The following is a 15,574-nucleotide window of genomic DNA, read 5'->3' on the forward strand; positions in this document are numbered from 1 at the left end:
TGTATAAGCGCACTCACTCCTAAAATAGGTGACCCGGGCTCAATACCCGGCCTGGGCGCATTTGTGTTTGGTTTGTCGTCACCAAGCCGGGCAAATGGGTTTCCTCCAGGATATCTTGGTTCCCCTATAGCACAAGAACACACTCTCAAGTAAACTCGTGCAAACAAGAGTTATGATAAATAAAATAAATAAAAAATGTTGTTATATCATATTTCACAATCGTTGTAAAATACATACAGTAAGTTTGAACCAAGTATCCTGTGGTGACATTTAAAAACAAAATGTTATAATTTGTTATGATTCCAGTCAAATATAATGTATTAGGTTTGTCGATTTAATTTTATTATCATATTGTTTTTTTTACAGACACACAGAAGTTATGCAATACCTTGAAGAAAATAAACTACCTGGACTCATATTTTTTGCCGACTTTCTTAAAGCATTTGATAGTATTGATTATTCCTTTATACTTGACAGTTTGCGATCCTTTAATTTTGGCACAGATATAATTCAATGGACTAAACTTTTCTATACAGATATTCAAAGCATAATAATAAATAATGGTCATATATGGGAGGCCTTTGAAATTGAAAAAGGAGTACGTCAGGGTTGTCCACTTTCTTCCATTTTATTCCTCATTTGTCTACAAATACTTTCAGGCTATATAAAACAAAACGTTGATATCAAGGGTATTAAAATCGGTGATGCAGAAATAAAACAATCTCTTTTCGCTGATGATGCAACGTATTTTAAATTATGGCTCTGACCGCTCTTTTAAATTTTTGGTTAATTCATTAGAATCATTTTCAAAATGTTCTTGTCTAAACCTCAACACAAATAAATCCATCATTCTTAGAGTGGGAACCGTAAAAAACACAAGAATAAAGCTCTACAATAATATATATTTTTTTATTTGGACTTCAGAATGCTCAACCGCTTTAGGTATTACATTCTACAATGACAAACAAAAAACAATAGACGAAAATATTAATAAAAAGGTCGAAGAATTTCATAAAGTTCTAAAACAATGGGAACATAGAAAACTATCATTAATGGGTAAAATTACAGTAGTGAAAACATACGCATTGCCCAAAATCATCTACCCATTCACTGTTCTCGCAAATCCAACCAGGTGTATTATTGAAAACATTAAACTATCTATCTTCAAATTCATCTGGGACAAGAAGCCAGACAAAATTAAAAGAGATATTATGTACCAAAATCACGAAAACGGTGGACTAAAACTTACAAATGTCGAACTCTTTCTTAACTCCATTAAAGCTGTCTGGGTTTAAAGATATTTAGACGACAAAAACAAAAGTCAATGGAAAATTTTCTTAAAAAGAAGCTAATTAACTATGGAAATGACCGTGACTTAGGCAATACCACAATAAACAAAATTTCAAAAGAAGGTTCATTCATAAAGAATGTCATCAAATCCTGGAGTAAAATTAAGCAAATATATGACACAAACTCAATAAAAACAGCTAAGACAGTGATATGGAATAACCAAACAATTTGCAGTAATGGAAATACTCTGTTTTTCAAACAATGGTATGAAAAAGGTATTAAGTATCTTGAACATATTTTCGACTATAGAACAAACAATTTTTACGAATTTAATCAAATACAATACCTATACAGCATAAGGAATACAGATTTTATAAACTATCAAACACTCAGTTCGGTCAATTCCATTACATATAAAAACACAACTGATTTCGGATGGGATTATTTACGCTAATACTCAACAATTCAAAGAAAAAGTTGAAACATCAGTACAAACAAATAAACTTCTGTATTCAATTTTGTTGCATAATATTCTCCAACCGATTTCAGAAGCAAAATGGAAAGAAACTTTGGAAATTAGTGAACATCTGGAATGGAATGCTATTTATAGTAATACAGTCAAACCTGTATTAAGTGGCCACCCTTGGGAAATGATCAAAGTGGCTGCTTAAGACAGGTGGCCACTTAATCCAGGTTTGACATTTCCGCCACTTTAGCTTTATTTAGAGATGGAGTATGTTTCTTAACCACCACCTATTTACAAATCAACGATAAATACAACATTGCGTAGTTTCAACTATAAATTCCTTATGAAAATATTACCGACCAACAAATTTCTGTTTAAAGTCAAATTAGTCGATTGCAGTCTATGTACTTTCTACAACTCAAATGTTAAATCAATTGAACATTATATTGGGAGTGTCAAAAAAACTCAACAGCCCTATTGGGAATAGTCAAAAAAAGCAAATACAGTAATATCTGTAATTGTTTAATTATCTTAATGAAATTTTATATTAATTCATGAAAATGATATAACAGACAATTATCCTTCGATGCATTTTTGCATTATCTAAAATTAAGAATCAAAATAGAAGAGCAAATAACATTAAATAATGATAAGTATGAAACCCACAGAAAACAAATGGGAAGTACTCGATATTCTAAATAACTAATATATATATATATATATATATATATATTCATATATAGAAAAAAGAAACACATTTAGCCTAAACAATGCATATCTTATTACTGTTTTTTTCTCATGAATATGAATAAAGTAATCTTTTGAACAAAACAGGGACATCACTCTGAGTGTATGTGCGTGTGTGTGCGCGCGTGTGCGCGCGTGTGTGTGAGTGTGTGTTTGCGTGCGTGCGTGCGTGTGTGCTCGCGTGCGTGCGTGCGTGTGTGTGTGTGTGATAGAAATTATTTTTCAATACAACATAGAGATGTTTTAACATATATATATATATGTTTTTGATATATTATGTAAATATGATTTATGTTGAAAATGAATGAAAAACAAAAAAAAGTTTATAGACATCATAGAAGGTAGTTTGATAATGTCAATAACAGCAGCACGACGTTTTTTTTCCAAATACATATTTAACCTAATCAGCACGAAAGGGAAACAAAGCTTGGTAATCAAATACATATGTGTCATTTTACTTGTAGGTTCACATCACAGGTTTTTCGTGTCGGTTGTAGTGTACTTCAAACAATGCAGTTTCAAAATATTCTCCTGTCTGGTCTTTCTAAGAGGATCAGCAGTAAAGCGTATTTATATTTAAAAATAAGAAAAAGAAAATAATAAAAAACATTTTCAATAATATATATCCGCTATTCTGTTTTCAGGTTTACACAACAGGTTCTTGGTGCCGGTCGTAGTTTATTTCAAGCAGTTAAGTTTCAAGATCTCTTCCTGTCCCGTTTTTCTCACACGGACTTTTACAACAAGTTCTGTTCCTCCAAACATGAATGTTATATCGTGATCAAGCTCAGAGAGAGGAATGTCCCGGGGAAGCTCTGTCACCAGCGTTCCGAGCAGCTCACAGCCGTGCTCGGTCACGTACACGGGATTCTCGACTGTCGTACGGTAGATGGGCGAGGTTGTCTTATAAGCTGTAGGAATGTATTCTTGGGTTATTTGGTGGTTAATGGGAACATCCTCGTTTACGCGAACGAACACATCGAAGCAGTTTCGGACCCACCATTTACCGTCGTCTTTATCGAAGTATTTTTTGTCTTCACTATGAAATTTGGCATCAAATATACCAATCCCACCAACACCACACGTGTATTTCATGACCCTTGATGTGATCATCGCTGGCTTGTGTCCAAACATGACGGCCCCTTTCAGCACGGCGAGACCCGCCTCAGCAGGAACAATCAGGCGCTTGTCTGGGATCTCAACCCTCAGCCTTTCCTGAACATACGTGCTCTCTCCGAAACCACCAACCAGCACAATGGTCTGCACCGCTTTCAGTTTGGGCTCCTTTAGAATGCTCTTCAAGTGATCAACGAGGTTATTTATAGGACCGTCAAACCAGTCTTTAACGATGTCAGGCTCAACTCGTAATTTATCGCCACCGTTCACAATAACTGAATCGCAATATTTGGAGGCTGCAAGTCTTTCTTCGAATTCCTGTCCTGTGATTTGCTTACAAAAGCTTCTAGTAGAAGCGCATATTCTAAACATAACTTTGTCTTTCGAAGTTGATTTAAAACTTCTTTTCTTTGTTTCAAACTCTCTGATGAGGTCAAAAAAGTCAGTCATTTCTTTCGTCCTAAGTTCAGTGATAACTTTTTCCCCGAGTATATGTTCTAGGAATTTGAGATAGTTGTCGTCAACATAAATGCCACCCCATGGTCCTCCACTGGCCTTGTGGATCTCTTTCAGAGTACCGTCGTCATTTTTCTCGTGGACAGAAATGTCTGCAGTTCCACCTGAAATTGCATTTAATGTTTAAATAATTCAGTGCAATTTCTGCATAATTTTGTTATAAATATATAAATATTTTGTTAGTTATCAGAATACATATGACAATAAAAGTCATATTCCTCACCTCCAAGGTCAATGACCATATACTGAGTTCCGATCCCGGCCAGTTTATGCTGTATATCAACATCAAGCGCCTCACACCAGATCGAGGCTGCTTCCGGTTCAAGTGCAAGTTGAACTCGAGTTCCATCGAGGCCCGCCTGGAATACGTTACGTAAAACGAATTATGGAGTTATTCATGGTCTTTTATTTGTCGGCGTGTCGTACCATGCGGGGCAGTTAGATACTGTCTGACGAAAGCCAGCCTCTTTATCAAAATCATCATTAATTAGTGATGTGATTTATATTATTAAAACAGTTTGTGCATTTACACGTAGAAACAGACTAGCCATATTGACATTTTCTATCAATGTCAAAAAACAATGTTTTTTTCGGATATACCTTTAACAATTCAAATCCTTTACCTCTTCCACAGCCATTCTCATGAACTCCTTTGCATTGTCATCCCATATGGCGGGTACGGTGATAACGTAGTAAATGTCATTCTCTTTAATTCCATCAACCTGTTTCGCTAACGAATCTAGTAGATGATTTTGTAGAAACTTGATTGCCATGGAAAATATTTCCAAAGCTGGATGAGAATTGCCTTCAATATCCTTAACAGTGGTGGCTCTTGAAAGGTCCTTGATTAAAGAAATGTACATTATTAAAAAATGGCTGTTCACAATCCGCGTTTAGTGTGTTATTAACTTATTATACCTAATCATCTGAAATGATATTTCAGTCTGTGTGATATACACAATTTAAATATTTCAACAATCTGTCTATTACCAGTGATAAGTTATTATATTTATTAACGTGTACCTTGTTGTTGTGCAGAATCATCTTAAAACGCCGGAACAATCTCCATCCTTTGTGGCTGTCATTTTCTGCTTTACTCGCATAGCTGTCCTCAGCTTCAAATCCGAAAGAGTCAAACTCTGCGTTTGGATTAAGAAGCACGCTTGTCGGCGTCTTGAGAGAGATCAGTTTGCCAGCACCTCCCGAATACCAGTTGTGATTAGTCTGTACTTTAAGCGGGTCATTTCGAAAGGAAAACGCATAACCACTATATGTTGTTCCGAAATTGAACGCAGCAACGAGAAGATAGGACTGAGGGTTCGCTGCCACCGTTTCCATGGAACTTTCAAGAAGATAGGAACGAGGTTTTGCTGCCACCGTTTCTGTAGAACTTTAAAGAAGATAGGAATGACTTTTCGCTGCTACCGTTTCTTTAAAACTTTCAAAACTTGAAATGAAAATATAAGGTAATTTTATACACTTTGAATTTGAAGTTAAACTTAATTAGTTTAAAGATTAAACACACGCGCAAGGAACTACTTCTTGGTTCGAGACTAACGGAATTAAAAAAAAAACATTCCTGAAAAGATAATTAAAAATTGAAGCCGTGTCAATATTCGAAAAAGCATTCAAAACTGATTCATCAAGTTATGACAACGCCACACAATATAGTAACAGAATGTGTTTGAACAATCTTTTAAGCATGATGTTAACAATAATATGATATTGTCGACATACTACTCTTGAGTTACAGCGAGATAATAATTGACAGGAATGGTAATAACTATATATATTTAAACTTCGAAAGGTAGTATGTTTTTAATTCAGAAGTCATCAAACAACTTTTACCATAGTTAACATTTTTTCGATAAGTGAGTCTTTTATTGATTTGGGTCTAAATCGATCGTTTGAAGATTTTCGCCTGACTACCATTTAATTTTGATATTTTTTGCTTCTACACTTGTGTTATATTTTAGATTTGCTTGTATTTTAACGATGCAATCCTTGACCAAAATTTCAACTGAACGGAATTTTGTTGAAGGATGCAACGCTGTGTGCGCCGTGAAATTTTGTCCAAGAATTGCATCGGAAATTTACAAGCAAATCTTAAATATTTTACACGAGTAGAAGCATAAAATAGCATAGTCTTTTATAGGCCAAGAAATATTCTCATATCTCATGTGAGAGCCCCGTTGAAGTCACATGATTCCTCATCCTGGAAGTAGGAGTTCATAGGGGGTTAACCTAGTTTATGAGTACTTAATCTTACACTTGTGCCAATATCTATCAATCATTGCAAAGTTTCCATTTTTCAATTCATAACCTTTTGACATGTACTCCTTTATGTTACATACATGATAAGTATATGCTTGGTGAACAAACACGCAATAAATTACCTAGAGGTTGTCACGTGACAAACCAAATAAGTGGTATTCACTGTGTTTTTTATATATTTTTTATTTTTGTAAACCAATTCGCGAGCGCTACAGGACATGGCGCCATTCTAGTGCAGTAGTATCAATGACGTAATTCTGTTAACATTCCGTAGGGCGCATTGAATAAATTTTTTTATGTAGAATTGTTGGAAAAATTATAATTAACTTAATGCAGGACCTACCATTTACCGTCGTCTTTATTGAAGTATTTTTTGTCTTCACTATGAATTTTGTCATTAAATTTACCAATCACGCCAACGCCACACGTGTATTTCATGACCCTTGATGTGATGATCGCTGGGTTGTGTCCAAACATGACGGCCCCTTTCAGTACGGCGAGACCCGCCTCAGCAGGAACAATCAGACGCTTGTCTGGGATCGCAGCCCTCAGCCTTTCCTGAACATACGTGCTCTCTCCGAAACCACCAACCAGTACTATGGTCTGCATCGCTTCCAGCCAAGGCTCCTCGAGAAGGCTCTTCAAGTGGTCAACGAGGTTATTTATAGGACCGTCAAACCAGTCTTTAACGATGTCAGGCTCAACTCGTAATTTATCGCCACCGTTCACAATAACTGAATCGCAATATTTTGAGGCTGCAAGTCTTTCTTCGAATTCCTGTCCTGTAAATTTCTTACAAAGGCTTCTAGTAGAAGCTGATATCCTAAACATAACTTTGTCTGTCGACGTTGATTTGAAACTTCTTTGCTTTGTTTCAAATTCTCTGATGAGGTCAAAGAAGTCAATCATTTCTTTCGTCCTAAGTTCAGTGATAACTTTTTCCCCGAGTATATGTTCTAGGAATTTGAGATAGTTGTCGTCAACATAGACGCCACCCCATGGTCCTCCACTGGCCTTGTGGATCTCTTTCAGAGTACCGTCGTCATTTTTCTCGTGGACAGAAATGTCTGCAGTTCCACCTGAAATTGCATTTCATGTTTAAATAATTCAGTGCAATTTTTGCATAAATTGTTTAAATATAAATATTTTGTTAGTTATCAGAATACATATGACTATAAATCACAAGTCATCTTTCTCACCTCCAAGGTCAATGACCATATACTGAGTTCCGATCCCGGCCATTTTACCCTGTATGTCAACATCAAGCGCCTCACACCAGATCGAGGCTGCTTCCGGTTCAAGAGTAAGTTTAACTCGAGTTTCATCGAGGCCCGCCTGGAATACGTTACGTGGTAAAACGAATTATAGATTTATTCATGGTCTTCAATTTGTCGGCGTGTCGTACCATGCGGGGCAGTTAAATAATGTCTGTTGTAAGCCAGCCTCTTTATCAATATCATCATTAATTATTGATGTGATTCATATTATCAAAAAAAGTGTGTGCATTTACATGCAGAAACAGACTGAGGCATAGCTACATTGACATTTTCTATCAATGTCAAAAAGCAATGTTTTTCCAGGATATACCTTTAACAAATCAAAACCCTTTACCTCTTTGGTAGCCATTCTCATGAACTCCTTTGCATTGTCATCCCATATGGCGGGTACGGTGATAACGTAGTAAATGTCATTCTCTTTAATTCCATCAACCTGGTTCGCTAACGAATCTAGTAGATGATTTTGTAGAAACTTGATTGCCATGGAAAATATTTCCAAAGCTGGATGAGAAATGCCTTCAATATCCTTAACAGTGGTGGCTCTTGAAAGGTCCTTGATTAAAGAAATGTTCATTATTTAAAAAAATGGCTGTTCAAAATCCGCGTTTGGTGTGTTATCATACATAATCATCTAAAATGATATTCAGTCTGTATGATATACACAATTTAAATATATCAACAATCTGTTTATTACCAGTGATAAATTATCATATTTATTAACTTGTACCTTGTTGTTGTGCAGAACCATCCTAAAACGCCGGAACAATCTCCATCCTTTGTGGCTGTCATCTTGCGCTTTACTTGCATAGCTGTCCTCAGCTTCAAACCCGAATGAATCAAACTCTCCGTCTGGATTAAGAAGCACGCTTGTCGGCGTCTTGAGAGAGATCAGTTTGCCAGCCCCTCCGGAGTACCAGGTTTTATTAGTTTGTACTTTGAGGGGGTCATCTCGGAAGGAAAACGCATAACCACTATATGTTGTCCCAAAATCGAACGCAGCAACAAGGAGATATGACTGTCTTTTCGCTGCCACCGTTTCTGTATAACTTTTAAAAATTGAAATGAAAATATAAGGTAATTTTATACACTTTGAATTTGAGGTTAAACTAAATCAGCTGTGAGATTAAACACACGCACAAGGAACTACTTCTTGGTTCCAGACTAACGGGATTAAAAAAAATCCTGAAAAGGTAATTAAGAATTGAAGCCGTGTCAACATTCGACAATGCATTCAATACTGATTCATCAAGTTATGACAACGACACGCACTATAGTAACAGAATGTGTCTGAACGATCTTTTAAGCATGATGTTAACAATAATATGACATTGTCGACATACTAATCTTGAGTAACAGCGAGATTATAATTGACAGGAATGGTAATAACTATATATATTTAAACTGCGAAAGGTAGTATGTTTTTAAATCAGAAGTTATCAAACATCATTTCCCATAGTTAACTTTGTTTCTTGTTATGTGAGTCTTTTATTGATTTGGGTGTAAATCGATCGTTTGAAATTTCCGTCTGACTACCATTTAATTTTGATATTTTTTGCTTCTACACTTGTGTAATATTTTAGATTTGCTTGTATTTTAACGATGCAATCCTTGACCAAAATTTCAACTTGACGGAATTTTGTTGAAGGATGCAACGCTGTGTGCGCTGGTTTTTTCCCCGAGAATTGCATTGGAAATTTACAAGCAAATCTTAAATATTTTACACGTGTAGAAGCATAAAGTAGCATAGTCATTTATAGGCCAAGAAATATTCTCATATCTCATGTGAGAGTCCCGCTCAAGTCACGTGATTCCTCACCCTGGAAGAAGGAGTTCATAGGGGGTTTAAACCAGTTTATGAGTACTCATTCTCCCACTTGTTTCAACATCTATCAATCATAACAAAGTTTCCATTTTTCAATCCATAACCTTTTTAACCATACATGTTTACATGTACTCCTTAATGCTGCATACATACTAAGTATATGCTCGGTAAAAAGTCACGATATTCAATTGCCAAAAGGCTGTCACGTGACAAACCAAAGAAATAATATTCACTGTGTTTTTTATATTTTTTTTATTTTTGTAAACCAATCCGCGAGCGATACAGGACATGGCGCCATTCTAGTGCAGTAGCATCAATAACGTAAGTCTGTAATCATTCCGTATAGGGCGTATTGAATAAAAAGAAAAAGAAGAATTGTTGGAAAAATTATATTGGAATTAATGCAGCATTTTTTTTTGTTTTCATTGTAAAGTTGTAATATGTTTCACCTAGTGAGCACCAAAAGCTATATTTCACTGAATGACCAACAAACAAATGAGTTTTTACCATGTGATTAACATAAACTAAATTTAGCAAAGTGAGCAACAAAAGCTTTATTTCACCGAGTGAGCAATGAAAGCTTTATTTCACCGTGTGAGCAACAAAAGCTTTATTTCACCGAGTGAGCACCAAAAGCTTTATTTCACCGAGTGAGCACTGAAAGCTTTATTTCACCGAGTGAGCACCGAAAGCTTTATTTCACCGAGTGAGCACTGAAAGCTTTATTTCACCGAGTGAGCACCAAAAGCTTTATTTCACCGAGTGAGCACCAAAAGCTTTATTTCACCGAGTGAGCACCAAAAGCTTTATTTCACCGAGTGAGCACCAAAAGCTTTATTTCACCGAGTGAGCAATGAAAGCTTTATTTCACCGAGTGAGCACTGAAAGCTTTATTTCACCGAGTGAGCACCAAAAGCTTTATTTCACCGAGTGAGCACCAAAAGCTTTATTTCACCGAGTGAGCACCAAAAGCTTTATTTCACCGAGTGAGCACTGAAAACTTTATTTCACCGAGTGAGCAATGAAAGCTTTATTTCACCGAGTGAGCACTGAAAGCTTTATTTCACCGAGAAAGCACCGAAAGCTTTATTTCACCGAGTGAGCACTGAAAGCTTTATTTCACCGAGTGAGCACTAAAATCTTTATTTCACCGAGTGAGCACTGGAAGCTTTATTTCAGCGAGTGAGCACTGAAATCTTTATTTCACCGAGTGAGCACTGAAAGCTTTATTTCACCGAGTGAGCACTGAAAGCTTTATTTCACCAAGTGAGCACTGAAAGCTTTATTTTACCGAGTAAGCACTGAAAGCTTTATTTCACCGAGTAAGCACTGAAAGCTTTATTTCACCGAGTGAGCACTGAAAGCTTCATTTCACCGAGTGAGCACCGAAAGCTATATTTAACAGAATAAGCACCAAAAGTTATACTTCATCGAGTGATCTACAAAAGCTATATTTCATAAAAAAAAACACTAAAAGCTATAGATGTATTTCACCGATTGATAAAAAAGCTATTTCTGCAAGTGAGCACCAAAAGCTAAAGTTCACGATGTCGCTTTTATCTTAACTATTGATTTTAAAAAAATACGCTTAATGCAGTAACTGAGACATCAGCACTAATTCCGACCACAACAAAGGGTAATACGTTGTGTCCTTCATAGTTATGACCCTTTAAAGTAAGTTAGTCCGTTGAAACTTACCTTTACTCATCAATTCATATTTCAAAGCGCGAAATGGTATCAAAAACAATTACATAAATTTAAACATAGCATGTTGTATTTCTTTTAAAAAATATATTTTTAGAAGATTTTAACGGAACGAAATTCTGATTATATAAATCACTTTACTTACCTTGTTGAACTTTTACTTAAGTATCCCCCCATTTCAACCAAACCTGACTTAAGCCTTTATTTTGCAGAGAATAAATAACTTCCTGGTTCGAGCTTACAGGAATTATATAGAAATGTGATCAATAAATTACTATCATGCGAACAAGCCTATGTGCATACACCTGTAGTTCAATTAAAATGATCGAATCGCGACGTGAAATTTAGTATTGATTGTCGATCCAACAAAATACATGAAATGTAATAGCCCTGATTTATTAGGAGGTTACAAATTTAATCCGATGGGCATATGTAAAACACCCGTAAAAGTTGCGTTTGAAAACTATTAACCCATCAACATGTGTTAATATGCACATTTAACACTAGTAAACATCGAGAGTTTTACCTTAGAATCTGATGATAAGTTGCTGTAGTTGTGTATTTTGACACGCAGAGGTCAATTTAAAGTAAACACTTGACATATGACAACACTAATCATTTACACGTTATAGGCAACAAAAAATTGAACACATGTCGTAGTTATTTACAAATAGTTACAAAGCAATTGCATGTAAGCATTAACTATTTAGACCAGTGCACTTGCAAACAAATATCAGCGAGGTCACAAAGCAGCATGTATTAACTGGAAGATAACCCCTTCCATAACTCAAGCAAATTATTACAAATAGCACAAAACCACATTAACCAGACGTTAGGCAATTCGTTAAAGTCCCGTTCGCTAATTTAACGAGTTTTCTACATTACGATGGGACTCAAGTAAGTAACAAAATAGTACAATGAAAGCAAGAAGGAAAAGTCCAATAGTCAAAACTTCAAATATAAACCCTTAGAGGCAAAAGGCAAGGGCACAAACAACGAGCGGGCGACACAAGCTCATTAATACAACAGAGAACCACACACGCAACAAAAAAGCTGTATCAATACAGCATGGGATAACCGCCTTGGAACGGTCATTTACACACAAGTTCACTAGACCACGAGTTTTCTTATGGTTGTTCACTAGTGTATAAGCGCATAACCTCCTTAATCTTCCAGCCTGTATCAATATTTTCACAATTAAAATGTAAACCTCATCAGAGCCGAACTCAACTTAAAAAACACGAAGAACAATGTAAAACTCACATAAACTGATAAAGTATTTCCATGTACCCAACGACCTCCTATAGACATCATTTGGAAACAAGAGTTTCGAAATATTCCTGAAATTTCAATATAATTTACATAATATAGTATGTTTTATTAATAGTGTAATCACCGAGTGTGCCTATATAAAAATAAGACATTTTTGTTCATGTTATTTTATTCCGCTGGAAGAAACGTATCATATAACGTACGCTCGATAAAAAACAGAACAGCAAGGTTAATACATAATTGATAAAAATGAGATTGCATTGTCGCCAGTAAATTGCATTTATAAATCTATGATATTGACCGCATACATTACTTGTGCTTTGAGTAGAAAAATGGATCTCCAGCAAAAAACGATCTGATAAATATCGAATGCTCAAGTCAGGCAGGCAAGCAAGATCGAGGACTTTAGTCAGATTTTAGCTAAATATTGTTTTGTATTACAAGTGACTTTAAAACTGATATTTCTAAGTCTAAATTTGAACATGTTTTATTTATCTTACTGAGTAAGTGCAATGTTTTTTGGACAAAACATGGCTTTTAAATGAAGAAGTCATAATAATATCGCTAAGCCTACATAAACATTAATTTTTTAGCTTGATAGACATACTTAACACGTTCAAGGAAGCACGTCTTATTGTGATGGTTGATAACAGGATAACGTTGTTTGTTGTTGATTATGGACACAACTTGTCTTTATTAATGGAGAAGTTCAAGGCAGCACGTCTCTTTGTGGTCTAAAGGTATAGTCTGTAAGATCGTTTCTTATGATATGTATTAGTGAAGGTTTCCTTGGAACGAACCAACAAACTCTATACTGAACGACTATTATCTTTCTGGTTCTTCATACACTGATATATTTAACATTTAAAATATGCAATCTTTTAATGTGTAAATTAAAAATAATAATAAACTGTATCGCAATGTTTACAAGAAAAGCTTTTATAAGTTTTATATTGTATTCAAATGAACAAGATATGGTAATATTTTCAAAATATTATAATAAACTGATATACACTTAGGTTTGGCCACAAATATACACTTAGGTTTGGCCACTGATATACACTTAGGTTTGGCCACTGATATACACTTAGGTTTGGCCACAAATTATAAACAACATTAGAGATCGGCTCTCCTCGCAATGTGTCATTATAATTTCTGGATTGAAAAGTTTATGCGATTATTTTTTCATGCCCATAAATAGATGCATTTGGTGGAGCACAACATAATTTGTATGTTTAAGAATACTGCACAGCATAAGCTGAACTGTAGAAGAAAGACTAGAGAGAAATACAAAAAATAAAAAAAAAATAGAAAAAACCTCTCTTGTCGTCTCTTGTCGTCAAATCACTGTATGGTAGCATTAAGATATTATTGGTAAGCAGACACAGTTTAATTAACTTCATTTGTCTTAAATCTATTGGAGGGACCTATGTTTTTCTATACTCTTTAAAAACGTATTCGTTCTGTTCGTTATTTAGGTCACTATAATCGTACAGTATTTGTGGGTACTGGGTGGGTGATATTGTCTGATTTCAAGGAATAACTGCTGCCTTTGTGCAGTAAATAGACTATATTTTAATAAAAAGCGCTTTGCATTTTTAATAAGTTAACCACAGATACAGACATAGGGGACGCTGCGATGTGATAATATGTATAAGTAGGGAGTTGCTGTATCTTTTACGCATTTGGGCATGATGCATAAGTGCGAATCTATTCCTTTCTATGTCATTTGATGTCAGATTTAGAGCAATATAAATTGATTTTAATTTCAGATTATTTTAGACTCAAACGCGTGCAAAACAACCCAGTATTTAAAACTGTCCTGTCAAGATCAGCCAACAACCTCGATATTGACTGTGCATAAATGTGAGGTCTTCTAAGTACTGTTTGAAAATTGTCTGACCCGTAAATGATCCATGTTATTCTTTGAAAACTTGGTTGAAACAATTTTTTCAGGTAAGATGATAACATGTTGTGTTTGTGTTTTGAATTTTGAATAGTTCTTTTGTACGAAAGGGACAACCAAACATTTTCTCTTTTATAAATTACTAATTGATACGGATCATGTGAGGCCAGTAACTAACTATACGAGCAGCTTCATATTATATGTTACAGTGTTTCTTTTGCATGTAGAGTACAATTTTCCTAAGGTACTGATCAGTGTTGTATATGTGGACGAAGGTATGAAAGTATGTGTGTGTCTTCTGTGTATTATGAATTTCATCATTTGCATGGCAACGATAACTGTCGAAGCTGTTGCGATGATATTAGAAATATGTTGGTACCTAAAACCAACCTCCGTAAGTGTTAAATCTACATGCTTGTGTCGAACAACGAATTTAATATAGTAATTATCACACAGAAGTGTTGGCCGACTTCATTATGCCATTAACATTTCCTCTATTTTTGCAGGATTAAAATTCACCAGCCATTGTTTAGACCATGTATGTATAGCATTTAAGACATGATTTAGTGTGTTTTCTATCATAATGATATTACGGGAAAAAATAGGTAAAGAACTGTCGTGTGCAAAGAGACGTGTGATTGTTAAAAGAGATCCTGCAATATCATTGAGGTAAATAAGGAAACTGAGAGGACTTAGCAGGGATCCTTGAGGAACACCACCTCAAAAAACCTCTGATTTTGAGAATGATGATTTTACAATGAAACATTTCACTTCGATTTTTTATGTAGTCCGTCAGGAAATGAATTAAATTTATATTAATAACCTTTTATTGAAATTTGAAAACGAATTATTTGCGCAAAAATCTATAAAATGCTCGTAAACTTGTAAAAAAAAGAGTACATTTCAACTGGGCTACATATGCACATCTTATCCTGTGAGCTCCTGTCTCGCTTACCGTCAAAACGTTTTAAAATAATTACATTGTGTGGTCTGTTTTTGCTGTTTGGTAAATTGAACTTCAGCTTGTGGCTGATCTTTGTTCGTATAATTTTGGCTACCGGGCCTGTCCCTGCAATTTAAAATGTATTAATTTGATTTATTGTTGCTATTAATTTTAAGTGCAAGGACAAATGTGACGTTCAGTAGTCCTCCAATACTATGAAAATCATTAGTGAATTGTTGTG

The 15,574-nt window shown here is 35.1% G+C and overlaps 3 protein-coding genes across 3 annotated transcripts in view; 1 reads left to right on the plus strand and 2 right to left on the minus strand.

Annotated features, from left to right (window-relative positions):
* LOC128217263 (heat shock 70 kDa protein 12B-like) overlaps positions 1–15,574 on the minus strand; it is a 241,572-nt gene that overhangs the window by 187,146 nt on the left and 38,852 nt on the right. The gene's annotated exons all lie outside the window — the stretch shown is intronic.
* Positions 1–15,574, plus strand: part of LOC128217270 (uncharacterized) — a 206,264-nt gene that overhangs the window by 50,694 nt on the left and 139,996 nt on the right. The gene's annotated exons all lie outside the window — the stretch shown is intronic.
* LOC128217262 (heat shock 70 kDa protein 12B-like) lies at positions 922–11,461 on the minus strand. Its single transcript, XM_052924288.1, has 9 exons — positions 11,358–11,461; positions 8,414–8,732; positions 8,021–8,239; positions 7,609–7,744; positions 6,753–7,488; positions 5,159–5,525; positions 4,759–4,977; positions 4,359–4,494; positions 922–4,239 (listed from the first exon to the last, which is right to left on the minus strand). The coding sequence occupies exons 1-9, from the start codon at positions 11,387–11,389 to the stop codon at positions 3,182–3,184; spliced, it is 3,222 nt and encodes a 1,073-aa protein (XP_052780248.1). The 5' UTR covers positions 11,390–11,461; the 3' UTR covers positions 922–3,181.

Source organism: Mya arenaria, chromosome 14, assembly GCF_026914265.1.
Source record: "Mya arenaria isolate MELC-2E11 chromosome 14, ASM2691426v1".
Lineage (NCBI taxonomy): Eukaryota > Metazoa > Mollusca > Bivalvia > Myida > Myidae > Mya > Mya arenaria.

Coding starts and splice junctions, on each gene's coding strand:
- LOC128217262 (XM_052924288.1), bottom strand. CDS start 11,389: ATGGGGGGATACTTAAGTAAAAGTTCAACAAG. Junction 8,240..8,413: donor TGGTTCTGCACAACAACAAG/GTACAAGTTAAT, acceptor TCTTTAATCAAG/GACCTTTCAAGAGCCACCAC. Junction 4,495..4,758: donor TGAGAATGGCTGTGGAAGAG/GTAAAGGATTTG, acceptor AACGTATTCCAG/GCGGGCCTCGATGGAACTCG.